Source organism: Panthera onca, chromosome X (assembly GCF_046562875.1).
Source record: "Panthera onca isolate mPanOnc1 chromosome X, mPanOnc1 haplotype 2, whole genome shotgun sequence".
NCBI lineage: Eukaryota > Metazoa > Chordata > Mammalia > Carnivora > Felidae > Panthera > Panthera onca.
The window spans coordinates 939,759-966,896 of record NC_138357.1 but is presented as its reverse complement, the minus strand read 5'-3'; the positions used below and the strand labels follow the sequence as shown (position 1 = coordinate 966,896).

The window sequence follows — 27,138 nt, the reverse complement described above, 5'->3', positions numbered from 1 at the left end:
TACTCCTGGGTCATTACCCAAGAGAATTATCGTAGGGTATCTCCATGCTCAACCTGGGTAATGACAGATTGCTTTCCAGAAAAAGTATATCACAAAGAGCATAAGAGAGTTCCACCTGCTACACATCCATTTGTCAATTGTACAAATATTTTCTCCCACTCTGTGAATGAACAGAAGATCTGAATCTAAGTGTATTCAAATTTATCAAACTTTCTTTCCTGGTCAGTGGCTTTGGGGTGCTGTTCCAGAAACATGACCCTGCTAGAAATTTTGTTTGCTGTTCACAGAGCTTTAGTTAATCTGAAACTGATTTTTTTGAGTATAGTGTGAGGAAGGGGTCAAATTTCATTTTTCAAAAAAAAAATAGCTTTCACTTGTTTTTAAGTTTATTATTTATTTATTTATTTTTAGTAATCGCTATACCCAACGTGGGGCTTGAACTCATGACCTTGAGATCGAGAGTCACATGCTCTCCTGACTGAGCCAGCCAGAGACCCCAAATTTCAGTTTTTCATATAGATTTCTGACTGATCCAGTACCACTGCTCTGCTGAGCTATTTTGTCATAAGTCAATGCCCATCTATAATGTGTCTCTACTTCGGGATTCTAATATGTTCCACCACTCTATTGATCTGTCCTTGGGCTGACATCAAATTGTCTTAATTACTGTGGCGTTAAGATAATTGTCGTTGTGGCGCCTGGCTTGCTCACTGGCTGGAGCATGCAATTCTTTATTTAAAAAAATTTTTTTTTTAACATTTATTTATTTTTGACAGAGAGAGAGAGAGAGACAGAGCATGAGCAGGAGAGGGGCAGAGAGAGAGGGAGACACAGAATCTGAAGCGGGCTCCAGGCTCCGAGCTGTCAGCACAGAGCCCGACGCGGAGCTCGAACTCACAGACTGTGAGATCATGACCTGAGCTGAAGTCGGACACTCAACCGACTGAGCCACCCAGGCACCCCTGAATTTAAAAATCTTAAAAGACAAAATAAATGTTGCTATTTGGTACCACGAATATTTTGGCCACTCTTGGACTTTTATATTTCCACATGCTTGATTCCACAATGAGAAAATGTTGGAATTTAGATTGAGATTGTGTTGAATCTATAGATGCCTCTGTGAAGAATTGATGTCTTTATAACACTGAGTCTTCTAATCCCAATTACTTAGGTCTTTTAAGATGTCTCTTAATAAAATTTTTTAATAGTCCCAGTCTTCGTTCACACTCTGGATGGAAATCACACCCACAAGTTTCTAGGAGTGCTATGTCAATCATCAGCCTTTGATTAGACAGTCACGGAAGAAGGTTAGAAATAGTTCAAGTCAGTTTATAAACAATAAAGTTAAGTCTAAATCTGTATCTTGTCATCATAAAGCTGGTTTTCTATATAGCCTGTTTACTAAACGTTTCTCTAACGTTAAAAGATGGAGTTGTTTTTTACATTTTTTTAAAGTTTTTATTTTTTATTTATTTTTTTAAAATTTTTTAAATGTTTATTTATTTTTGAGACAGAGAGAGACAGAGCATGAACGGGGGAGGGTCAGAGAGAGAAGGAGACACAGAATCGGAAGCAGGCTCCAGGCTCTGAGCTGTCAGCACAGAGCCCGACGCGGGGCTCGAACTCACGGAACGTGAGATCATGACCTGAGCCGAAGTCGGACGCTTAACCGACTGAGCCACCCAGGCGCCCCTTTATTTTTTATTTTTGAGAGAGCGTGTGCATGTGCGCACACACACACACACACACACACACACACACACACACGAGTAGGGGAGCGGCAGAGAGAGAGAGGGACAGAAGATCCGAAGCAGGCTCTGGGCTGAAAGCAGAGAGCCCGATGCAGGCATTGAACTCACGAACAAACCTTGAGATCATGACCTGAGCGGAAGGCAGATGCTTAGCTGACTGAGCCACCCAAGTGCCCCAAAGATAGACTTGCTGTAATATGCATCTTCCAAAGATTGTCGACTTATAACCTTGAGATTATGTTTGACAAAATGTTTGTGACAGAAAGTTGTATTTGTTCACTTAAAGTTACAAGCTACATTTGTCCTAGGAGTGAATTGGCGTCCCGATATTCTGATAATTAACTTGCTATGATCTCTGTGATTTTTCAAATCACTCAAACAGCATTATCAAATAGTGTGGATTTTCTGGTGCTCCCGAGGGTGTCTGTTTTGCTGATCGACCTCATTGCCCCTACGATATAACATCGGCCCCAGGCTATGGTTTGTTCTTTCTTTCTGCTTGGCACTAAGAGACTGATCTGAAGATTTGCATTTGTTTGATGATGATGTTGATGATGATTTCATCCCAAAGAAATTTGTTCGTATTCTTTTATTTGACCACATCCAATCTGATCTTTCCTTCAGGAACTTTCCATTTTTATTGTGGTAAGAACACTTAACCGTAGCTTACCCTGTTAAATTGTTTTAATGCCTATTTATTTATTTTTGAGAGAGAAAGATAGAGAGGGCTAGTAGCGGAGGGGCAGAGAGTGAGAGAATCCCAAGCAGGCTCTGCCCTGTCAGCACAGAGCCCAGCGTGGGGCTCGATGCCACAAACCGTGAGATCATGACCTGAGCTGAAATTGAGAGTCGGATGCTTAACTGACTGAGCCACCCAGGTGCCCCTCCCCTGTTAAATTTTGAAGTGCACAGTCCAGTATTGCTACCCGTAGGCACGATATCGTCCAGGGGAGCTCTAGAACTTACTTGTCTTGTATGACTGAAACTCTATAGCCATTGAATAGCAACTCCCATTTCTCTTTTGTCTCTCTATAAAGTCTTCTTCTGGATCAAGGCTCCATTTCTCATTTTTAAAATTTTAGTTTACCTCTCATAAACGATATCACTTTCTACTCTGAGTTCAACTTAATCTGGTTTTCTGACTCACTAATTAGGTTTTCTAAAGTGTCCTTCCTGTTCTTCGGTGCCTCCGTCTGTTTTTTAATATCTTGTTCACATTTTTATTTGCAGTGTAAGAACACAACTCTCAGAGGCGCTTGTTTGTATGTGTCACGGTTTTATTTAAGTGGTTATTGAGGAAACAGGAAGACCAGAGGGCTCCAGGAGCAGTTGTGGAACAGAGACGCATTTGGTCAATAGGAAAAGACTGTCAAAACAAGGTCATTAAGTTAGACATGAGAGTGGTTAACCTTTTACAGCAAATAAAGCCATATCACCTTTAGGGTTAACTTTTCTACCAGGCTATAAAGAAAAACAATTTATTGATTTCTGTAGATTGACCTCTAACCCTACAGTCTTACAGAATTAGAACCACTCGTGCCTTTGGCTGTTGCAGTTTGTGATTATGCTGGGACAGCTATGCTACATTCCCCAAAAGGTCAGGTCGGGGTCAAGCAGGACTCTTAGACAATGCTCTAGCTTAGACAAAAAGCATCAGTTTTCTTGCTTTTTCTGAGATTGTAACACATTTTTCTCTAATACTCCTGTTTTTAAATGCTCTGGATTGCCAACTTGGGAGGCTTCCTCCGACTGCTCTGTGGCTTATCCTCGCCTCTAGCGCCCTCTGCCGTGTGGGAAATGTTTGCGTGGTCGCAGGGAAGGGCGTAAGCAGGTGGAAGGAAGGCGTAGTAAGGAGCCCTTCGTGGCCTTATCTATGAGGCATAGGCCAAGGTGGGGCTTCCTGTGGTGCGGTGGGGTGATCGAGCGTTTTGTCCCTGCTTTCCCCAGCTCGGTGTCATCCGGCTCCTCGAACTTTCAACTATGTAAGTGGGATTCTAGTTTTCCGTCATGGTATAGAATTTTCTGTTACATTTTTGTTGTGCTTCCGCAGGAAATGAGCTGAGGGAGGGAGTCCAATGAGTGTATGATTAGAATATAACGTTGTATCTGTTATCCCAGATGGGCACGTATTTTCTTTGTTTCTTTGTGGGATTATTAAAATATGCCCTTTAGAAACCTGTTATGATTATTACCTTTCTTGGTCACCACAAATTTCAAGGGAACATTGTCATTGTACTTCAAAGTTCCCGATACCTCTGTGATCCTAACGTATTATCTTTTTCTTGTTGTTGATTAGAATTAAGACCAAATAGCTTTATTTGTACATCCTTCTGAGATGAAATTGAACTCTTGAAAGCCATTCGCCCCTTTAAACTTCTGATCACATCTTTGGACGATCTTGTCAGAAAACCGCACGTATGCATTCATACATAATGTTGTCTATGATGTCATGGAATCTGGGGGTTCCTGAATCCCACCTGTGAGTCCCAGGTTAAAAACACTAGTTTTCGAGGTAAGAGTGTGCCACTTAGCAATGCCCCAAGATGACCAACTAGGAGAATTCCATCTATAAGTATATCAGACATTCATGTAGTAGTTCTTACATAATCTACATTTTGCGGGTTGTCAGAATGGCTTGCCTTTTGGCTTCAAGGCTGTGGTGACACGGATTTGCTCCATGCTTGACCAGGATCATAAACAAGTGAGAGTTTTATTTTAAATGTATGAAGCCCAATCCGAAATGCTTACGTCATGACTATATTCTGCAAACTTTAAACACACTGTTCTTTGACAAAGGAGGAAGAGGAGGGTTTGTGAGAGATCTGACCTGGCAGGAGGAGAGCGCTTTCCAGATGAGTTTCCTCATTTCCTCCTGGCATCGGAAGGAAAAAGCAATCTGGGAGCAGTTGCAGCAAATGGAGGAGAGTTAAATTGAATGCCGTCCTCCCAGGAAATGCGGGATGCACGACAATTAATTTGGGAGGCTTCGGGGCGGTGTCCCCTAGGGCTGTGTGGTTTAAACACATAGAAAAGTCTCGGCCCACAGGCAGGGCAGGGCAGGGAATGACCCGGAGGCCAGGCTGGGAGGCAGAAGGCAATTTGGAGAGGGTGTGGGCCTGGAGGCAGGGCCTGGAGGTGTACCCTCAGTACACCTGCTGGGCCTCACAGCCCAGAACCTCCAGCCTCAGGGCGATCTGGTGTGCCCAGCTCTGGGGGTGAATTCTAAGGTAGCGAGTCAGTAGTGGGGGGTCTAGAGAGTTCACCACGGGTGTGAAGGAGTCTTGATTTCCCTGAAAAACCTGAAAGAAGAGAGATGGCATTTGTCAGTTGTCTGATGGGAAAAACACTACCTGCTAACCCCCCTTCCGCTTCTTCTCTTCTTCTCGCCTGCGCCATCGAGTCCACTGGCCTCCTACCGTGTCAGTCGGAATCCTTCCCTCATCCCCAGAGTGGCCCGCACCTCTGGCAATGCCCAGCACCACACGCACGCTCCATGCGGCTCTTTGCGCTTGATTGAGTAGCCCTTCTTCTGGCAGTCCCGGATTGAACCCCGGGAGGCGAATGGATGACTGCATCCCACGCATCTGGGCCTGGGAAAGTGGGTCGGACTTCTAGAATTAAGAGCACCTGGCATGCCTGCCGTGGAGGCCTTTGCTCCGGCTATGCCTTATATCTGGAATGTTCTCACCCACTCGCCAAAACCTCAGTGAAATGGAAAGTTCTGTCTGAGGTGACACACAGCGTCTGCGTGTTGAACCCCGTGGGGGCGGGAGTCAGGCTGCTGCCAGGTGAGGGCACAGGAAACGCCCGATACAGGTAGCCACTGCCGGAGCCCCGAGTCTCAGCTGGTTGACTTCGTCCAGAGCCCTCAGTGTCCCCGTGTGTCTGGCTACGGGCTTACCCACCGTTTTCCTCGGTTTTCACCACCAAACGCCAGCCAGCCCCACGAGAGTCAGAGACCCTGCTCACTCGTGTATCTTCCACACACAGGATATGCAGCATAACGTACACACGTGGCAGATATCCTACAAACATCTGTTAGAGCTGGTGTGTTTGATGAGACTTTTCAGAAACATTACAGTCCCTCTTCTGGGATTCTTCAACAGATGTTTATGTTCTATTTGGAGGCTTGTACCTCTTCCGTTACACTTACTCCTTGTTATCTCCCCTCAAGTTTTTATTGTGAAATGGTAGCAACCCCAAGAAATTGAAAGAATAATGTGATGGACACTTAAGTCCTCCACCTAGATTCACCGGTTGTTAACATCATGAGATTTTACTGTATCTATTTCTCTACACACACACACACACACACACACACCACCACCACCACCACCACACACAATTTTCTGAACTACTTGAAAGGAAGTCGTAAACATCATGGCATTTTACTCCCAAATATTTCAGCATGTCAAACTTAAAACTAAGGTTGTTTACAACCACAGAATAATATTATCCTCTCCACCGAATGTAATACTGATATAATATAGCCTAATATTTTAAAATGTCCAGTTATCATATGATATCCTTTATACAATTTTTCCAACCCAGAATCTAATAAAAATCACACTTTGCATTTATTTATTCTATCTCTTCAAATCTCCTTTAATCGAGAACAGACTCCTAGTCTCTGATCTTTTTTGTCCTTCATAACATCGACACTTAAAATTTTTTTTTAACGTTTATTTATTTTTGAGACAGAGAGAGACAGAGCATGAACGGGGGAGGGGCAGAGAGAGAGGGAGACACAGAATCGGAAGCAGGCTCCAGGCTCCGAGCCATCAGCCCAGAGCCCGATGTGGGGCTTGAACTCACAGACTGTGAGATCATGACCTGAGCTGAAGTCAGATGCTTAACCGACTGAGCCACCCAGGCGCCCCAACATCGACATTTTAAAAATAAGTTTATTTATTTTTGAGACAGAGAGCGAGAGAGAGAGAGAGAGAGAGAGAGAGAGAGAATTCCAAGCAGGCTCCACACCTTTAATGCAGAGCCCAGTGAGGGGCTCGATCCCACAACTGTGAGATGGAGACCTGAGCCGAAATCAACAGTTGGACGCTTCATCAACTGAGCTACCCAAGTGTCCTGACACTGACATTTTGAAAAGCGTAAGACCATTGTATTGTGGATTGTTCCACATTCTAAATTATGTGACTGTTTTCTCATTAGGACATGTTGGTTAAACACTTTTAGTGAGAAAACTGAGTGCATGATGTGTCCTTTCCACTACATCCATCAGGGGACACATAATGCTAATTTGTCCCATAAATTGACGATGTTTGACCAAGTTTGATCACTTGGTCAAGGTGATGTCCACCAGATCTCTCTGTTACCAAGGTGATCGTTTCCCTTTCCTAACAAACAATCTGTGGGATGATACTTTGAAACCATGTAGATACTCTATTTCCCATCAAGCTTTCAGCCAATGGTTTCTGCATTCATTAAAGTTCCTTATCAATATTAAATAGTATATCGTCGGGGCTCCTGGGTGGCTCAGTTGGTTAAGCGTCTGACTTCAGTTCAGGTCATGATCTCACGGTTCATGAGTTCAAGCCCCACATCGGGTTCTGTGCTGATGGCGCAGAGCCTGCTTGGGATTCTGTCTTTCCTTCTCTACCCCTCCCCACTTGTGTGCTCTCTCTCTCTCTCAAAATAAATAAACTTAAAAAAAAAAGAAGTGATTTTCTTTGTTTTCTACCACTGACCTTTTCTGGTTCTTGCACAGTCTCCCCTAGACTCTCCGGCGTGAGCCCTGATGCTAGCTCAACTATAGCTTTGCATGTTTATTGTCTACTTACTTGTGAATAGAAACAGAATTCTTTGTTTTCTAGCTACTCTGCAGGTGAGTTATGGGTGGTTTTATGCAGTTAAAAAAAAACATATATATATTCAGATCATTGGTGAAGAGAGATTTAGTTCTTCCTTTCCAGTTTAGATGCCTTTTATTTCTTTTTGTTGCCTAATTCCTCTGGCTATACCTTCCAGTAAAACGTTGAACAGAAGTGGCAAAAGTGGTTGTCCTTGTTTGTTTTGTGAAAATTATAAAAGGAAGCCTCTTTTAGAATGGAGTCAGGGGCAAGGGCAGCAGGGGAGGCTCACAGCCTACCACGTGTCCTCAATTCCAGATCCGACAGGAAGACAGCGGGCCTCTCACGAGGATGCCGCTTTCTTTACTACTTTCCTACCAGAGCAAGAGGAAGGAAGGTCCACCCCTCTTCGGCCCCATCCCCACTGCAGCCCAGCCCCGAAGTCACAGCTCAGCCAATGAGAAACCACTGCACTTTCCACTTCCAGTTTATTCCAATGGACTGTTTGTTTCTGGCAGCCGCTCCCAGCTCCTCCCTTTCCTGCAGGACTCGGTGTGCTTTGCTTTTGTTCTGCAGAACAACAGCTTTCTGCTGTTCCCAAATAAAGCCGTTTTGCAGGTAAAATAACTGGCAGTTTTCCTTTTAAAGTTACCATTTTGCTATTTGTCCACTATATTTTCCCTTTCGTCCTGGGATCCTGATCATATGTATGTTAGGCTTTTGATGGGTACCCTCTGTCTCTTAATTTCCTTTCCGCATGCTTTGCCTTCTGTGCGCCATCCTGGGTAATTTCTTCAGCTGTATCTTTCAATTGAATAAAGTCTCTCTGGCTGTGTCTAATGTCCTACTAAGTCTTTCTTTGATTTTCAAACTTCGATAATTCTGTTTTTCATTTCTAAAAGTAGTGTTGTTTCCCCAGAACTGCCTAGTAATTTGGGGTAGTTTGTCATTTATTTTTAAAGTAGGCTCCACACCCAAGCAGGGCTTGAACTCATGACCCTGAGATCAAGAGTCACATGCTCTATGGTCCGGCTCCCCTCTGCTCACGTGTTGTCAAGTTGGTTTGTTCTCTTGCATGTTTGCTAATGTTTATGATCTTATCACTGCGATTTGTGGGGATCTTGGGGACCTAAACTGGGAGTGCTGTCTTCTAGAGTGGGCTCGAGAAAGGTTCTCCCAGGTGTCAGGATGTGCCTGAATGCATCTGGTTCTCCTTGCATTACGCTCAAAGCTTAGTCTCCTAATAACACTCATATAAGCATTTTCCTGTAGGAAAGGTCCTCCATTGTATATTTTCTCGTATTTTACCTCTCTGTTCTGATTTAAGCTCATTATTGTCAAGTAAAAGCTCATGGGTTTTTTGTTTTGTTTTGTTTTGCTCCTGTTGGCGAGGGGGCTGGAGAGTCCCCTAACTTCTCTGAGTGTAACAATGCGGTACGAAGTATGGACTATACACGATACAGCCTTTTTATCGTGGCGATATGTACATAACACACCATTTACCATTTTGACCGTTTTTAAGTGTACAATTCAGCAGCGTTAGATGCATTCACAATATTGTCCAAGTAGCACCACCGCCCATATCCAGAATTCTTTATCTTGCAGAACTGAAACTCTGTACCCACTAACCTGTAATGTGCCATTCTCCTCTCTATGAACTTGCTATTCTAGGTACCTCATTATAATTGTTAATTTTATGTGCCAACTTGACTGGTTCATGAGGTGCCCGGATTGTTGGTCCAACACTATTCTGGGAGTGTCTGTGAGGATGTTTTGGGATGAGATTAACATTCAAATGATAGAATGGGTAAAGCAGATTGCCTTCCAATCAGTTACAAGCCTGAATAGAACAAAAAGGCTGACCTTCTTCAGAATAAGAGAGAATTCTTCCTGCCTGACTGCCTTTGAACTGGGACATTCGCTTTTCCAGCTTTGGGCCTCAAACTGAAATATCAGTCCTTCCTAAGTCTTGAGCCTGTTGGCCTCCAGCCTGGGATTTACACCGTCAGCTCTCCTGGGTCCCCAGCTCACTGCTCACCCTGCAGATCTTGGGACTTGTCAGCCTTCACAACCGTAAGCCAATTCTTTACCATAATCTCCTTATACACACGCACATTCTACTGGCTCTGTTTCTCTGCAGAACCCTGACTGACTAATACACTCATATACATGGAATCATACATTTTCCTTCTGTCTAGTCTGTTTCATTTAACCTAATGCGTTCAAGGTTCATCCATATGGTAGCAGCTATCAGAGATATACCCTTTTAAAATGTCCTGAAATATGTATTATCTATACTCTGGTCTACTAAACTGCCAGCAGCAGAAGTCTAATCCAGCACTGGGGGATCAGGGAGTTCTCCCTGGAGGAGGAGATGATGTTTGTCTGAGACTTAAAGACCGAGCCAAGTAAAAAGGGCAATGGGAAGTGCTTAGGAAAAGTGTTCTAGGTAGAATAGACAGTATGTATAAAGTCCTAGTATGAGAAAGAACATGCTGTTTTAAGAGACCTGAGAGTTTCTTAGTATGGATGGAGCTTAGAGAGCAAAAGAGCAAGCGGCAAAAGGCTATATGAGAGAGACTGGTAAGGGCCGCACGACGATTAAGTCTTGATGAAAAAGAAAAGAGACGATACAGATGAACTAGTCATTCTCTCATTAGTCATGGGATAGCAAGACTTTTGTCATGTTCTCTAATTAGCAAAATTTGTTGACTTATGCAGCAAACCCACATCAAGAAGGAAGATTGGGGGCACCTGGGTGGCTCAGTCAGTTAAACGTCTGACTCTTGATTCTGGCTCAGGGTATGATCTCAGGGTTTGTGAGATCGAGCCCCGCATCAGGCTCTGTGCTGACAGTGCGGAGCCTGCTTGGGATTCTCTCTCGCCCTCTCTGCACCTTCCTGTTCATTCCCTTGCTCTCTCTCTCTCTCTCAATCCCAAAATATAAATAAACTTAAAGAAATAAATAAACTTCAAAAAGAAGGAAGATTGTCTGGGTCATGTACGTTAAAGGTCAATGAGGCTTGGGAACTGACGTTTATGTTATGGGTGAGGATACAGACATCATTAAACATTTGCAAATAACTCGCATTCTTCTTCACCCCTCTGATTCCTGCCATCCTCCTGAATGACATCAACATCCAGGAGGGTAATCAACTTTTGGCTCTACTCTGCCCTTTCCTGGGATTGTACATCCTTCCTTGGAGTCACTGTGTCCTCCCGAAATGTCTTCCATCGTGTCCTATTACCACAGATACTCAGTAAAGTCTATCTTGAAAGTCTGATCATGTATCCACCTTGTTATCTTTATAAATGTCAAGCTCTAGGAAGAGTTTTGTGCCTTTCCCAGGAGACCAGCATACCTTGACTTTGCCATTGTGAAGAAACAGAGCCCAGTTATGGCCATCTTGACTACTGGAAACGAGGAACTCCTTCACATACATGCTGGTAAGGAGTGATTTCACCCCCTGGGTGGCTATTCCTGTGACTTTCATTGTCTTCTGGAAGTCCACTTGCAGCCACTCTTTTGGATTATTTGCCTGAGGAAGGTAGGAGAGTAGTATCGTTTTGGGTACCATTTGTTCCCAGAAATCCCCACAGCCCTCCCCTCCCTCTTCACCATGTCATAGCAGATATCGCTCTGCATTTATTTTTTCAACGTTTTTTTTTTTTAATTTATTTTTGGGACAGAGAGAGACAGAGCATGAACGGGGGAGGGGCAGAGAGAGAGGGAGACACAGAATCGGAAACAGGACTCTGCATTTAAATGGTCTCTCCATCAGTCTCCCTTATTAGGCTCGAAGCAACTTGAGGGCCGAAAGTTTTCGTGATTCCGCTTTGTATCCTCAGGGTCTCCCACTTGATAGGTGCCCGGTAAATGTTTGCTAAATGAATACGTGAGCCATATATAGATGGACTAGAGTATTACCAGTTTGGCAATGTGCTATACAACCTGTTTTGTTTCAAGTAAGCCCCTGGGAGGAGCAGAGACCATTAATTGCATTCATCCCCCTAAAACTAGTCAGTGACTGAAGATCCCAAATTCAGTGGTTCTGCAGAGAAGGCCAATTGTTGACACTTCTCCATAAAACTGTACTTCAGCTTACTACGGTTCTTTCACAGACACCAGCCCAGTAATGCTCATAGAGATTCTGCTTCTAGGAGGTTCGATTAGGGATCATTTCCCCCAATGAACGCTGTGTGAAATCACACGGCACATCTGCGAAGTAACTGGGGGAGTTTTCCCCAGAGGCAACCATCCTTGACTTTCCTTCCCTTTTGGGAACAACCAGGTGACAGAAATGCCTTAAAGCAACAGTCAAGGACTTTCCCTACTCTGTCCCCACCAGTACCCCCTCCTGCGCTTTGGTTACCTGGCAGACCCGCCTCTTACCTGAGGCCTCCAGGCATTCGTCCTCCCCTGGAGGTGCAGCCGGGCTTGTGAAGGGGACCAAGTGCCAAACATGCTGTTTAAGTAGGACGAGGCGGTGACCTGTGCGTCTGATATTGCTTTACTCTCCATTCCCAGTGGCATGCTGCAGCCTCGAAGAAATTACAGGGGAACGTAATCACAAGGAGAAGATGCAGCCTCGGTTCTACCTGCGCCCAGTGATCCTCTAGGGCTATTGTCACCATGATGTCATTTCCCGGGCATAAACTTTTGCACAGCTTCTGTTGCTGTTAACATGCCCCTAGTTTTCTGGTCAGCTCTTCTCAGTTCTGTTTGACTTTGATTTGCCTTGTTAAGCACACCTTGGGGGGTGGCTGCCCCTGGGGAGTCGCTTCCCCCCCTCCCTTAGCATGCCCAAGCCCTGGGTTTGCTCAGGACTCGGCTGGTTTAGCGTTGATAGTTTCTGATCTGGGAAACGCCCCTGCTCTCGAGAACACTATGACAGTTAGTCATCCTACCCATGGTTGGGAGAGGGAGGGATACAGGATAACTTGGCACTCACTGTTTAAATCACAGCCCATCAACTCCATGCGGAGAGTGCTGCGGATGCTGTAATGCGTTGGGTGCAAACGGATGTACCGAGCAATAATTGGAGGGTTAAAAATATTGTGTTTTATCCCAGATGAATCCACATTGCCAAAGAACACCTGTAGGGAGGGAGTAGCGTAGGTACATGGAAAGTGGAGTCAGAGTAAAAAGCAATTCCTCCCAATCACATCTTCCTTCTAATTTTGCTTTGTGCATTTCTCAACAGCATCCAACGCTCAAAGCTATTCTGGCTAGACACATGTTAAAATGGAATTCATGAAAGCAGAAAACACCAGGAGGAAGAATGGAACAAGGGACATTAACTCTGGGCAGGTGAAGTAGTCTTCTATTTTCGGGGTCCTATGAAAGGCTCATTAAAGTTGAGGGCAGAGGCAGCAGTGAGAGAGTGCTGGGAGTCAGGACTTGGCCACGTGGGCCTCAGAAGAATCTTCCAGGAATGTGTGCTGCGTGTGTGTGTGTGTGCGTGTGCGTGTGTGTGTGTGTGTGCGTGAGCTGTGAGGCCTTAATTAATTATTTCTTGTGTCTGAATTCATGAGATACATATTAACATCCAACATGTGGTGTTTAGGACCTTGACATGAGTAGCTTCCAGAAGACAGTACCGGGCATATTTAAAGTAAAAGGAACACAGTTTGAGAAATATGATAGGAATGCCTATTCAAAATGCCTAGATTTAAACCATGGCACACAGTGTAAAGAGAGTTGAAAATTATCTCTTGCAAAACACCTGGGATTTGTTTCTGCTTCAATACACTAAAACAGGAATCAATGTAAGTCTGTTATATAATCACACATCATAGTTATACTATTATGGGGCATGTAAGAAAATTATTTTGCCTTGTGACAATTTTTCCTTCCTGTGGGATAAAAATAAAATATTAATAAATTTATAACATTGTCCCCAGAATCATAGAATTATTTTTGATAAATGTATCTGCATTTTTTACTCAATCCTTGTGTCTTGATTGTAAACCTTAGGGACACAAGGTATTAAATCAACAAATGGCTAATGACTACACAAATCCTAGATTCCATTTATTATGTGCCAGGAACTGTGCTACGTGGCTTTACTGGTGAATTCTACTAAATGTTTAAAGAAGGATTAATGCCAATCTTTTCCAAGCTCTTTTAAAACATCCTAACTCATACTACAAGTTACGCATTACCTTGATACCAAAGCCAGACATATACACCACAAGAAAAAAATCACACACCGGTATACATTAACAATTTATATGCAGAAATCCTCAAATAATTTTAGCAAACTGAATCCAGCAGCACATTATAAATATTACATTTCTTTTTTTAATTTTTATTTATTTTTGAGAGAGAGAGAGAAAGAGAGAGAGAGAGAGAGTGCGTGCACATGAGCGAGGGAGGGGCAGAGAGAGATGGAGACACAGAATCTGAAGCAGGCTCCAGGCTGTCAGCACAGAGCCCAACGTGGGGCTCGAACTCATGAACCGTGAGATCGTGACCTGAGCCGAAGTCAGGCACTTAACCAACTGAGCCACCCAGGCGCCCCTCCAACATTTTCTGACAAAAAACACTCAGCAAACTAGGAATAGAAGGGAAATGACCAAACATAATAAAGGGTATTTATGAAATACCCATAACTAATATCAGACTCAATGGTGGAAGACTGAAAGCTTTCCACCTAACATCAGGAACAAGACCAGAATGCTTGCTTTCACTGCTTCTATTCAAGATCGTAACAGAATTCATAGCCAGAGCAGTGATGCAAGAAGAAGAAATAAAAGGCATCTAAATTGGAAAGGAAGAAATAAAACTATCTCTATTCTCAGATGACATAATCTTACATATAAAAAAAATCCAAAAGAACACACAAAACACTAACAGAGTTAATAAGTGAATTCAATAAAGTAGCTGGGTCTGAGATCAACGCACAAAAATCAGCTGTATGTCTGCATAGTATCAATGAAAAATATAAAATGAAATTGACAACGATTCTATTTCAAACAGCATCAAATGGAATTAAATACATAGGAATACATTTAACCAAGGACGTGCATGACCCATGCACTGAACATTCCAAATCATTGCTGAAAGAAATTAAGGAGGACCTAAGTCAGTGGAAAGGCATCCAATTTTAGTGAACTGAACATTTAAAATTGTTAAGATGGCCATAATATAGATTCAATATAATCCCTATCAAAATCTCAATGATCTTTTGCAGACATGTAACAGCCAATCCTAAATTTCTATGGAAATGCAAGGGACAGAGACAGCCAAAACAATCCGGAAAAGAAGAACAAAGCTGTGCGATCCACACGTGCCACTTTCAAAACTTACTTCAAAGCTACAGCAATCGTAAACTGTGGTACTGGCATAGGGGTAGACATGTAGGTCGATGTTTTTGAATTTACAGTGAGAAATAAACCCATAGATTTACGAATAGTTGATATTCAACAAGGGGGCCCAGACCATTCAATGGAGGAATGAGCAATCTCTTCAACAAACGGTGCTGGGAAAACTGAATGTTGACAGAAAAAAGAATGAACGTGGGCTCCAGTTTCACACCACGTATGAAAAGAATTCCAAAACGGATCACAAACCCAAACGTAAGCGATGAAACTATGAAACCCTTGGAATAAAACATAGATATAAATCCCCCTGGCTTTAACTACACAACAGTTCCTTACATATGGCAGCAAAAGCGCGGCCACAAAAGAAGGGGCGTGGTGGAGAGAGGATAAGTTGTACACCATCCAAACCAAAAACTTTTGTGCATGAAAGGACTCTGTCTAGAAGGTGAAAGGACAAAACGCACAGGATGGGAGAAGCATTTGCAAATCACACGTGGGATAAGGGTGTATTTTCCAGAATGCATAAAGAACACCTACAAGTCAGCAACGAAAGCACGAACGAACAGCCCAGTTAAAAAATGGGAAAGGACTTGAGCAGACGTTCCTCCAAAGTGGATGTGCAAATGGCCAAGAGGCACATGCAAAGACGCTCAACATCATGCGCCAACAGGGCGATGCGAATCACAACCGCCATGAGGCACCACTTCGCAGCCAGTAGGATGGCTCTTCTAGGCACAAGAAAGCAAAACAAAGGCAAAAAGACGGGTTCGGGCGAGGGTGCGCAAGGACTGGGACTCACACACTGCTGCTGGGAATGCAGAGCTGCTGTGGGGATCCGCTGGGCGGCTCCTCAGTAAGTGACCGGCAGAATTAGCACCCGACCCCTCAATCGCAGCCCCAGTGCGATTTCCTACCCTCGGGAATCAGAAACAGGCGCTCAAACAGAACCCTGTGCAGGAAATGCTCGGCGCAGCGCTGTTCACATCTGCCGCAAGGTGGGAATGGCGGAGCTGCCCGTCAACCCGTGAACTGGGATAGGCCGCCACACACGGTGTGTCCCTGCGGTGGAATATTACTCGGCCGTGAAAAGGCTTGAAGTGCCGACTCACGCTCCCACACGGACGAACGGACCCTAGTGACAACGCTGCGCTACGGGAAAGCAACCGGGCACAGAAAGCCGCCTGTTCGCCCAGCGATCCCGCGTGCAGAAAGAAGTAAGTGTCCGGGACAGGCGAACCCCTATGGGCAGCAAGCCGACCGGCGGTTGCCTGCGGGCTCCCGAGGACGGGGGTGGGGGGCAGGGGGGTGCGGTGAGGACTGGCTGCCTGACACGTACAGGGGTTTCTTTGAGGGGTGGTGCCACGGTTTGGAACTAGACGGCCGTGGTGGTCGCCCGACCCCTCTAGTGTATACTCGGGGCCGCTGGCTCCTACACGCGTGTTGTGTGTGCACAATGCGCCCGCCCAGCCAAAAGCCAGCGTTCCTTCAAACAGGGGTTCCAGGGAGCAGGCTCCCGCCCAGCACTGTTTCTCTGCAGCGGGGGCCCATGGGAAAGCAGTGACTTCACCGGATGTACGTGTCCCAAAACGCGCACCCGACCAATGATGGGGTCGGTCTGTGATCTCTAGGATATAGAGTAGCGGCTCTGGAACCCTGCGGGTCGGAACCTTCGGGCCAACTGGCTTTTTACACCGCTTCCCGCCACATCGCACCACATCCAGCCCTATCCGACCGCATCCAGCCACACCCGACCGCATCCAGCCGCACCCGACCGCATCCAGCCGCACCCGACCGCTTCCCGCAGCGCACGCCAGACCGAGGCCCGTCCGAGAGAGCGCAGCCGAGGCCCAGCATGCCTGTGAGGAGGAGCCGTCGAGGGTCGTCCGGTGGCCAGAGCCGGGTCCGCTCCCGCACTGCCCGAGCCGAGTTGACGTTCTCCGTGAGCCACGTGGAGCGCCTCCTGCGGGAGGGCCGCTACTCGCAGCGCCTGGGCGCGTCCGCCCCGATCTTCCTAGCGGCCGTCATCCAGTCGCTGACGGCCAAGGTCCTGGAGCTGGCCGGCATCGAGGCCCGCAACAGAGGCAGGAGGCTCATCACCCCGGATGTCGTGGACATGGTGGTCCACAACCACCCGCTGCTCAGCGCCTTCTTCCAGTCCACCATCATCTCCCAGGCGGTCCCGGGCCGGTACTAGCTGTCCCACGCGACGTGGGGTCCGGCAGGCGCCAGGCCTACTCATGGCCGGGGTGGGCCCCGGCCGGCCTGGTGCCTCAGGCAGTCCCTGAAAGCCAATAAAGTGTTTGGAGAAACCCGCGTGAGTGCTTCTGTCGCTGGTGTGTGGGGCGTGGTCGCGGGACGTCCCTCGTCGGGGGTGGGGGGGTGGGGCGGGGGTCGTGGTCGGGGAAGACCCAGCAGAGCAGCTTGTCTCGGGGATCATGCAGGCGGTGGCCCTGGGCGGGAGAGGCTGGCTCGGGTGGAGGCTTTGACGGGAGGGGTGACGAGTCACCGGGGCGGGGGGCACCTGGCGAGCGAGAACCCTGCCAGGTTGGAATTGGGGTCACGCGGGACGGCGAGCTGGGTTTCGGGCCGGTTCGGTTACAGATTCTGGGAGACGCCTTCGGCAACGCGGGTAAACAGGCTGTCACCCAGCCACAGCGGGCACCTGGCCAGGCCCCGCCCCAGGGTCCACGATTTGCACACACGACCCGCGCGGGGCGAGGCCTCTCCTCCGGGCCCCGTCGCTTGCGTATCACCGGGGCAACGGGGCGCCTGGCTGCCCGAGCGCGGACGCAAGGCACGTCGCCGCCGGGCGCCCGCACGTCCGACCGTCCGCGTCCGCGTCCGCGTCCGCGTCCGCGTGTGGGCGGCGAACATGGCGGCGTCCGCGCCCGGCCTGGGCGGCGCTGCGGGCCCGGGCCCCGAGGCCGGGGACTTCTTGGCGCGGTACCGCCAGGTGTCGAGCAAGCTGAAGAAGCGGTTCCTGCGGAAGCCCAACGTGGCGGAGGCGGGCGAGCAGTTCGGGCAGCTGGGCCGGGAGCTGCGCGCCCAGGAGTGCCTGCCCTACGCGGCCTGGTGCCAGCTGGCGGTGGCGCGCTGCCAGCAGGCGCTCTTCCACGGGCCTGGGGAGGCGCTGGCGCTCACCGAGGCCGCCCGCCTCTTCCTGCGGCAGGAGCGCGACGCGCGCCAGCGACTCGCCTGCCCGGCGGCCTACGGGGAGCCGCTGCAGGCCGCCGCCAACGCCCTGGGCGCCGCCGTGCGCCTGCACCTCGAGCTGGGCCAGCCGGCCGCCGCCGCCGCCCTCTGCCTGGAGCTGGCCGCCGCCCTGCGCGACCTGGGCCAGCCGGCCGCCGCCGCCGGCCACTTCCAGCGCGCCGCCCACCTGCAGCTCCCGCAGCTGCCCCTGGCCGCGCTGCAGGCGCTTGGCGACGCCGCCTCCTGCCAGCTGCTGGCGCGCGACTACAACGGCGCCCTGGCGGTCTTCACGCGCATGCAGCGCCTGGCGCGGGAGCACGGCAGCCACCCGGTGCCGCCGCCGCCCCCGCCGCCGCCGCCGCCGCCGCCGCCGCCTCCGGGGCCACAGGTCGGGCCCGGCGCGGCCCCGGCCCTGCCCGCCGCGCTGCTCCCTGCGAACGGCGGCCCTGCGCCCGCGCCCTCTCCCGCCACGCTGGGCGCCTTCTCCGACGTGCTGGTCCGCTGCGAGGTGTCCCGCGTGCTGCTGCTGCTGCTGCTGCAACCGCCGCCCGCCAAGCTCCTGCCGGAGCACGCCCACACTCTGGAGAAGTACTCCTGGGAGGCTTTCGACGGCCACGGGCAGGAGAGCGGCGGCCAGCTTCCTGACGAGCTGTTCCTGCTGCTGCAGTCCTTGGTCATGGCCACCCACGAAAAGGACACGGAAGCCGTCAAGTCGCTGCAAGTGGAGATGTGGCCGCTGTTGAGTGCCGAGCAGAACCACCTCCTTCACCTGGTTCTGCAAGAAACCGTCTCCCCCTCGGGACAGGGCATCTGAGGACTCACGTGAACGAAGGCACTCGTTGCTTGCTACCAAACGTCGTGCGTCTGTCTCCCTTGGCGTTTCGGGGGGAAATACAAGTCGTGGATGCCGGCAGAGTTCTACCTTGGTTTCTCTTACTCCTCTGGCCACTGTAGCAATATAGTTCACTGGGAGGTACCTGTGTCCCAAAGACTGACTTCCATAACGGAGGGAGGGAAAAACAACCAGGACAACGTGATAGAATCAGAGTGGAAGACAGGGCTGTCTTCCCCGAGGCTGCACCGTAAGAATGAGAACCCTCCTGCGGCGCCTGGGGTGGCTCAGTCCGGAGTCTGGTTTCAGCTCAGGTCATGATCTCGCTGTTAGTGAGTCCGAGACCTCCCCCCACCACCTTGGGGCCCTGCGCTGACAGCTGGGAGCCTGCTTGGGATTCTCTGTCTCCCTCTCTGCCCCTCCCCTGCTGCACCCATGCTCTCTGTCTCAATAGAAATAAAAAGAACCCCGTTTATCCCTTACTTCTTCCACCCAACTCCCCCTACATCTTTGTGGCAGAGGATTTCATTTTTCACAGTTCTGCCTAAATACTTAAGCTATAGGATTTTTTTTTTTTATCGTGATCTCATTTCTTAGCGTATATTGACGTCTATCTGTGGGATCACCCAAGTAGTTTCATCTGCCCCATGCATATTTGTGGGAATCGTTTGATTAGTACATTGTTGTTGCTCCAGCCCTAAATCCACAATAAAGCCATCCTGATGCCCCTAACCTGTGGTTTAGCTTTACTTCATCTGTAACATGGGAATAGCTTCTCTGCCCATCAAGAAGCAGGAAGTAGAAAAACAGTTCTCCTTCAGGTCCACGATGCATTCATTCATTTGAAATGGACAGTGTGCCTAGGACTCAGGCTGTGCCCCGCGGTGAATCTACAGAGTTCATTTGCGATGTGGTGCTTAAGTGGTCCTTACTTAAGAGAGCTACCGTGCAAATGTGTCTGGTGCAAGGTTGGGGGTGGGGCAGGAATGTTCTAACAAATGTGTTTAGCAAATGTGTCGGTGTGCATTGGAGTTCACAGTTCTGGTTCCAGGTTCTATTCTGAGAGGTATGCCTAATCCATGTGACGATCCTGTATTTGTAGTAGGGACCTTTCTGTACCTCTTATTTAACTCCAGTGTGTAAAATCAGCACGGTTCTTTGGTATTGTGTGGTCACGTATGTGAAAGACAGTGTCTTTGTTCCGCAAGAGCAGGGTGGTATCCCATTTCAAAATACTACATTTCCAAAGCTTTTTGGTCCAAATGTCACATGCAGACATTACAGTGTGGGAACTTTTTCAATTCCATTTTATTTTCTTTACAGTGTTGGGAGTGATAACGAGAACTCTTCAGAATAGAATCTTCTCAATCATTCAGGTTTGGGAAAATGCATCCTTTATGCTGAAGTTGTGTACGGTACTAATATTTTGGAGTGAGGTTTAAGGGCACAGCTTGGCGGTAGATTTGCCTTATTTTGTGTGCATTGCAGGGGATATGTACAGGTTGTCACCATGAGTTAAGTGCCGCAAAAGGGGCGGGACTTTTAGCGTATTCTTTCCTACTTCTGTTTCAACAATGTGGGAGCAATACTAAGGAAATATGGGACAGGCCCATCTGAGACAGACTCAGCCAGCATTCCTGTCCTCTCACTTGTCTGCCAGGAAGGGTCTTTTAGAGCCCTAAAAACCTCATCCAATTTTTTGCAAAAGTGGCTAGGATATCAGACACATGGAAAGATGCTCGACATCGCTCATCATCAGGGAAATGCAAGTCCAACCACAGTGAGCTAGCCCCTCACACCTGTCAGAATGGCTAAAATCAAAAACAAGAAACAACGTGTTGGCGAGGATGTAGAGAAAAGGGAACCCTCTTGCACTGTTGGTGGGAATAAAAACTAGTGCAGCCACTCTGGAAAACAGTGTGGAGTTTCCTCAAAAAGTTAAAAATAGAGCTGCCCTTCAACCCAGCAATTGTGCTAGTAGGTATTTACACAAAGAAAATGAAAATACTGATTTGAATAGATATATGCACCCCTATGTTTATTGCGGCATTATTTACAATAGTCAAAATATGGAAGCAATCCAAGTGTCCATCCATAGATGAATGGAAAAAAAAAGATCTATATATAGAAACACACATATACACGCACACACACACTGGAATATTACTCAGCCATAAAAAGGAATGAAATCTTGCCATTTCCAACAACATGGATGCATCTAGAAGGTATAATGCTTTGTGAAATAAGCCAGTCTTCAACTGGAATTTACAAAGAAAGTGGTTAGGTTGCATGCTCTTTCCTGCTTTTTGCTTTTCCTGGTGTATTCCTCTCCATCTGTGCTACGGGCCTGGCTGGCTGCCTTACTGTTTTATGACAAAAATGTTTAGGAGTTACGGAATGTGGCTGGTGATAGTATTCGGGTTTGGGTTTCAGGAAAAGCCTCCTTAGGCCTCTGGTCTAACTCCTTGCCTTGAGGAAGTGGCGGGAAGGGATTACCAGAGAGCCTGTGTTGGGTATATGAGTAGAATTTTAGGAAACTTGAAGGTTGTTTTTATTTGCCATTGGTTCATTTATATATCTCCCTCAGAAACTCCACACCTGAAAAACAAATAACCCAGTGAAGAAATGGGCAGAAAACATGAATAGACACTTCTCTAAAGAAGACATCCGGATGGCCAACAGGCACATGAAAAGATGTTCAACGTCGCTCCTCATCAGGGAAATACAAATCCAAACCACACTCAGATATCACCTCACGCCAGTCAGAGTGGCCAAAATGAATAAATCAGGAGACTATAGATGCTGGAGAGGATGTGGAGAAACGGGAACCCTCTTGCACTGTTGGTGGGAATGCAAATTGGTGCAGCCGCTCTGGAAAGCAGTGTGGAGGTTCCTCAGAAAATTAAAAATAGACCTACCCTATGACCCAGCAATAGCACTGCTAGGAATTTACCCAAGGGATACAGGAGTACTGATGCATAGGGGCACTTGTACCCCAATGTTTATAGCAGCACTCTCAACAATAGCCAAATTATGGAAAGAGCCTAAATGTCCATCAACTGATGAATGGATAAAGCATTGTGGTTTATATACACAATGGAATACTACGTGGCAATGAGAAAGAACGAAATATGGCCCTTTGTAGCAACGTGGATGGAACTGGAGAGTGTGATGTTAAGTGAAATAAGCCATACAGAGAAAGACAGATACCATATGGTTTCACTCTTATGTGGATCCTGAGAAACTTAACAGAAACCCATGGGGGAAGGGAAGAAAAAAAAAAAAAAAAAGAGGTTAGAGTGGGAGAGAGCCAAAACATAAGAGACTGTTAAAAACTGAGAACAAACTGAGGGTTGATGGGGGGTGGGAGGGAGGGGAGGGTGGGTGATGGGTATTGAAGAGGGCACCTTTTGGGATGAGCACTGGGTGTTGTATGGAAACCAATTTGACAATAAATTTCATATATTAAAAAAATAAATAAATAAAAATAAAAAATAAAGAAAGAAAGAAAGAAAAAGAAAGAAAGAAACTTCATAGCACAGATATTTGGGCCAAAGCCAGATTTCAGCAATTTTGACAGACTTTGACAAATCACTTGGTAATTATAAATCAAATTAACACTGTTTTCTAACATGACCAAAAATAAATATTTTTAAAAGACATGAGTAGTCTTCTTTTTAACTTGAAAAGCAGAGGGAAAGAGCCACATCAGTGAAATGCTCATTGATAATTCAAAATTAACATTTAAATTATTATAAACTATTGACAATATAGGTGCCTAGGTGGCTCGGTTTGTTTAGTGTTAACTTTGGCTCAGGTCATGGTCTCATGGTTTGTGAGTTTGAGTTCTGCTGTAAGCACAGAGACCACTTTGGATCCTTGTCTCTCTGCTCCTCCCCCACCCCTCTCTTGCGAAAATAAATAAACATTAAAAAATTTAATAAAACTACTGAAGATAGTGGCAGTGAAGCAGCGATCCTTAAAGGGCATTGCAATTCCCTTTGCCCCATTTATGTGGGACTTCTATGATGAGAATATTGCTGCTGCAACAATATTTAGTATGTGAATGATACGAAGATGTAAAAACCTTTGAGGACCTCTACACTGAAGGTCAATGACTAAGACTGCAATCTGTTGATTAGAGAAGGTCTGGGATGGAAGGGTTCTGGTTCATGTTAACACTCTAGGCATCTCTGCTGCCATTAGAGTAGTTCCTCATTCTGCAAACTCTTTCTGTAAAGGAGCAGATGGAAACATTTTAGTCTTTTCAGGCCCCAAATGGTCTCTGTCTCATAACCTTTGTGTTTGCGACTTTAAACATGTAAAAACCATTCTTAACTCACAGTCCATACAAAAGCAGGTGGTAGTCCAAATCCATGGATGGGCTCCAGCTTACCCATCCCTTTACTAGAACCTAGAACCGTAGTTCCTGAGTAACTGTTAAATGAATGACCTTCATGAGAGTAGTTAATATTGTATCATTATCACTGAATGAGAAAGACTAAAAACAAAAGAACTAGTCATTTAACTCGAGATTCTAGGAAACAAAAAATAAACCAAAAGGGAATTAAAGAGAATTTTAAAAGTTTTGAGCAGAAATTAATTGGAAAACAAACTTCAAGTCTATGTTTTACTTTTTAAATTTTTATTTATTTATTGACAGCATAAGCTTGGGAGGGGTAGAGAGAGGAGAGAGAATCCAAAGCAGGCTCTACGCTGACAGCACAGAGCCCAACGCGGGGCTCAATTCCCTGAACCATGAGACCATGACCTGAGCGGAAATCAAGAGTTGGATGCTTAAGCGACTGAGCCACCCAGGTGCCCAAAGTCTATGTTTGATTTTAAGACCAAGAGTTGATTCTCTGAAAATCAAATAGAATAGACAAACATTTGCCCACTCTGATAAAGGGGAAAAAGAGAGAGATGTGTGCATGTAGATATGGCTCTATGACATAGGCAGGGAGACAGAAGTCTAATGTATACAGTCACAGCAATGAACTACAGGGAATAGAAAATGAGAATATCAATATTCAGATAAGGATTGGAAAAGATAGCCAGGCCACTAAATAAGGCACAAAGCTCTAGTGGCATTTCCACCTAACTTTCATTAAAGACATGATTACTATATTAATTAAACCATTCTACTTTATTTTCAAGTTCCATATAACTCTCATGCCAAAACCTGATAAACAGAGCCCTTGAAAAAGGTAAACCAGTTTTATTGATTAGTATAGAAAGAAAAATTCTAAATAAAGTGTAATCAAATTGCATCCAGCTAAGTTTTAAATAATTATTACACTATGAATGAGAGTGGTTTTCCCAGGGATTTCACAGTGCTGTGCTGGAGCTGTCTAATCCTGGATTGTGACAGCCACTTGTGCACGTCTGTTCCCAACTCTGCATTCAATGCCATTAAATCATCAGCTTGAAATCAGGTCTGATTGGACTGTTACAAATCAGGTATGATAATGAGTATTTATAGCATGGAAATGAGCAAACGCTACAAATCAACACCTTTCCTCCCTAACCGTCCCCCATTTTGCTTCTGAGCCAAGTGTTAAACATTTGCCAGCACACCACTGGATGTTAACTGTATTTTGACAATAGGAAAGAGAAGAAATGTGGTCATACCAAAGATGCTGAAAAAGCATTTGATGAAATTGTGCAGCCATTGCAAATAAAAAGGAGTGGAAGGAAATTTTTAAATGTGGTAGAAAGTATTTGTTTGAGGGGTGGCTGGGTGGCTCAGTCGGTTAAAGTGACTGTCTCTTGATATTGGCTCTGGTTGTGATCTTGCAGAGCATGGAGCCTGCTTGGGGTCCTCTCTCTCCCTCTCTGTCTGCCCCTACTCTGCTTGTGCGCTCCTCTCTCTCTCAAAATAAATAAATAAACATTAAAAAAAGTATTTGTTTGAAACAGTGAACATTATGTTAAAGAGTGAAATATGGGATCCATTCACAGTAAAGTCAAGAAAAGATGGGCTTATTTGTTTTACATATATGTCTATATATGTGTCTCTCTGTGTGTGTTTATATATATTAATCACAAAAGCATTTAGGGTAATTGCTACTTCTGTTTACCAGGTCCTGCCAGCATAACGTCATCAATGTAATGGGCCAGTGTGGTGTTCTGTGGGATGTCAACACGTTTGGAGTCCCTTGGGTGTATATTATAACAAAGAACAGGAGCCGGCATTGTCCTGAGACATGAACAGTAAAGTTAATACTCCCGATCCTACGTTGTAAGTGCAAATCTATCCTGATTTTGCTTATCAATGGGAATGAAGGAAAAAGTATGCTCCAGGTCAGTGTCAGGTGCCTGGGGCTGTGTTAATTTGCTCTGGAGAAGATGCCACATCTGGGATTGCAAACTTTTTGTCATCACCACCTGACTAAATTTGTGATGATGTGTCATTTCCTCATGACTCATCTGACTTTTGTAGTGGCCAAACAGGGGCCCTAAGGACACGAGACACTGGCTTGTGAGGCAACAGTTGCAGGTGTAGTCACCAGAAGACTTTTATGCAGAGAAAAGAAAACTGCCTTGGAGGTTGTGGAAAGGTCGCTCCCCAGGCAAGGGGATTCAGGGGCATTTGGAGGCTGGTGGTTCTCAGCCTTATCCATGTGTGTGTAAATCTGCCCACCCAGGTCTCAGAGCTCCCCTTCTTTCCACCAGTGCCCTTACCTTAGCATAAGAGACCCGGTGGGGTTGACCATTCCATGGCAAGTCTGTAATTCATATGCTCAGCCCTTAGACTTGGTCTTAAGTCCGCGTATCTGTCTACAACCACAGGATGTGGCAGTGTCCTCCAGAGCTCCATGGATGTGGCCCAATTCTATATGTACATCCACGGGTGTTCTTCTTTGTGTATATTCATAATGTTTAACATTTAATTTATTTCCCCTACGTATGCCATAAAAATAAGGGCTATGAAAGGTAGACAGGTCATTCTACAACCAGGCGATGCTATAGTTATCACCATACTGACTAAATGCCCCTGTCAATTTAATCTCCCAGGGTTTTTGTCACCATCTGTATCTCATCCCATAGCATCACTGGTGATACTTGGATGACAGTGGTTTACAGAAAAGACCACAAGTTCCTTGCATTCCTCCCACTGAGAAGTGGCGTCTGTCTCTTCCTCTTGAATCTGGATAGATGTGTGACCATCATGCTGTGAGAATCCCAGGCCTCATGGAAAGGCCATACCGAGTTACTTCCCTCAGCAGCCGCAGCTGCAGCCCTAGCTAGGTCAGTCAACACCAATTATCACACATGCAAGTGAAGATGCTTCCAGATGCTTCCAGCCCCCAGCTGTCAAATCTTCCCAGCTGAGGCCCCAGATATTGTGGAGCCCAGACAGCCACCCCTATTGTACCCTGCTAAAAGTCCTGACCCATAGAATCTGTGAACAAAATGGTTTGGCATTAAGTTTTGGGGGTGGTTTGCTAGTCAGTGATAGTAACCACACCAGGGAGAGAAGAAAGCCACTGTGAAGGGAGCAGTGACCTGCAGTGGAGAGATAAAGCCAAATCCTCTAAAAGGAGGGCACAAGGAGAATAAATATCATATATGTATGTGTGTGTGTGTGTGTGTGTGTATATATATATATATATATATCATATATATATTATCAATATATCAATATATATCAGTATATATATATACACATTGATATATACTGATATATACAATATCTATCTATCTATCTATCTATCTATATATATATATCTATCTATATATAGATATATATATATCTATATAGATATATATCAATCAAGTAAACTGTGCACCCAACATGGGGCTCAAACTCACAACCCCAATATCAAGAGCCTGTTGAATGAAGGGTCTTGTGATCACTTCCCAAGGTTTCCCCTGGCCCTTTATGTGGAAGACACAGATCTTTACCTCCATTAGGGTGTTGCCTCCATGAACTCAAGTCTTCAAGCTACCGCCTGCTGGATATTCCACCTGACGGCCCTACTGTCATCTCACACTTAGAATATCCATAAGCAAACTCATAATGTTATCAATCCACTCAGTCCCGAGTCACAGATTTCTGTCAACAGAGCATACTTCTTCATTTGTATTATCTAGGAGATCTTTGATGCTACTATATTTTTATCCAGACATCCATAATCACTCCTATTGCCCCAAAGTGGAAAAATCTTTTTTGGAGTTAAGTTTGTAGAAGGTAGGAGTGTTTGTCCCAAATCTGAAATCTGTCAGA

The 27,138-nt window shown here is 46.1% G+C and overlaps 3 protein-coding genes across 5 annotated transcripts in view; 2 read left to right on the top strand and 1 right to left on the bottom strand.

The window, feature by feature from the left end:
* Nucleotides 1-3,007: 3,007 nt before the first annotated feature.
* F8 (coagulation factor VIII) overlaps nucleotides 3,008-27,138 on the bottom strand; it is a 121,595-nt gene continuing 97,464 nt past the window's right edge. For 2 of the 3 annotated variants that reach the window (XM_081794390.1, XM_081794389.1), the window contains 4 exons: nucleotides 12,511-12,655; nucleotides 11,952-12,100; nucleotides 10,921-11,097; nucleotides 3,008-5,050 (listed from right to left, as the gene is read on the bottom strand). In XM_081794390.1, coding sequence (XP_081650516.1) covers nucleotides 4,895-5,050; nucleotides 10,921-11,097; nucleotides 11,952-12,100; nucleotides 12,511-12,655 — 627 coding nt within the window. In that variant the 3' untranslated portion in view covers nucleotides 3,008-4,894. Of the gene's footprint in view, nucleotides 5,051-10,920; nucleotides 11,098-11,951; nucleotides 12,101-12,510; nucleotides 12,656-22,410; nucleotides 24,355-27,138 lie in introns of those variants that run through there. The other variant, XM_081794391.1, reaches the window with a different exon arrangement.
* LOC145714705 (histone H2A-Bbd type 2/3-like) lies at nucleotides 15,983-17,214 on the top strand. Its single transcript, XM_081794399.1, has 2 exons — nucleotides 15,983-16,098; nucleotides 16,513-17,214. The coding sequence occupies exon 2, from the start codon at nucleotides 16,737-16,739 to the stop codon at nucleotides 17,076-17,078; it is 342 nt and encodes a 113-aa protein (XP_081650525.1). The 5' UTR covers nucleotides 15,983-16,098; nucleotides 16,513-16,736; the 3' UTR covers nucleotides 17,079-17,214.
* On the top strand, nucleotides 17,757-19,640 carry F8A1 (coagulation factor VIII associated 1). Its single transcript, XM_081794392.1, has one exon. The coding sequence runs from the start codon at nucleotides 17,757-17,759 to the stop codon at nucleotides 18,888-18,890; it is 1,134 nt and encodes a 377-aa protein (XP_081650518.1). The 3' UTR covers nucleotides 18,891-19,640.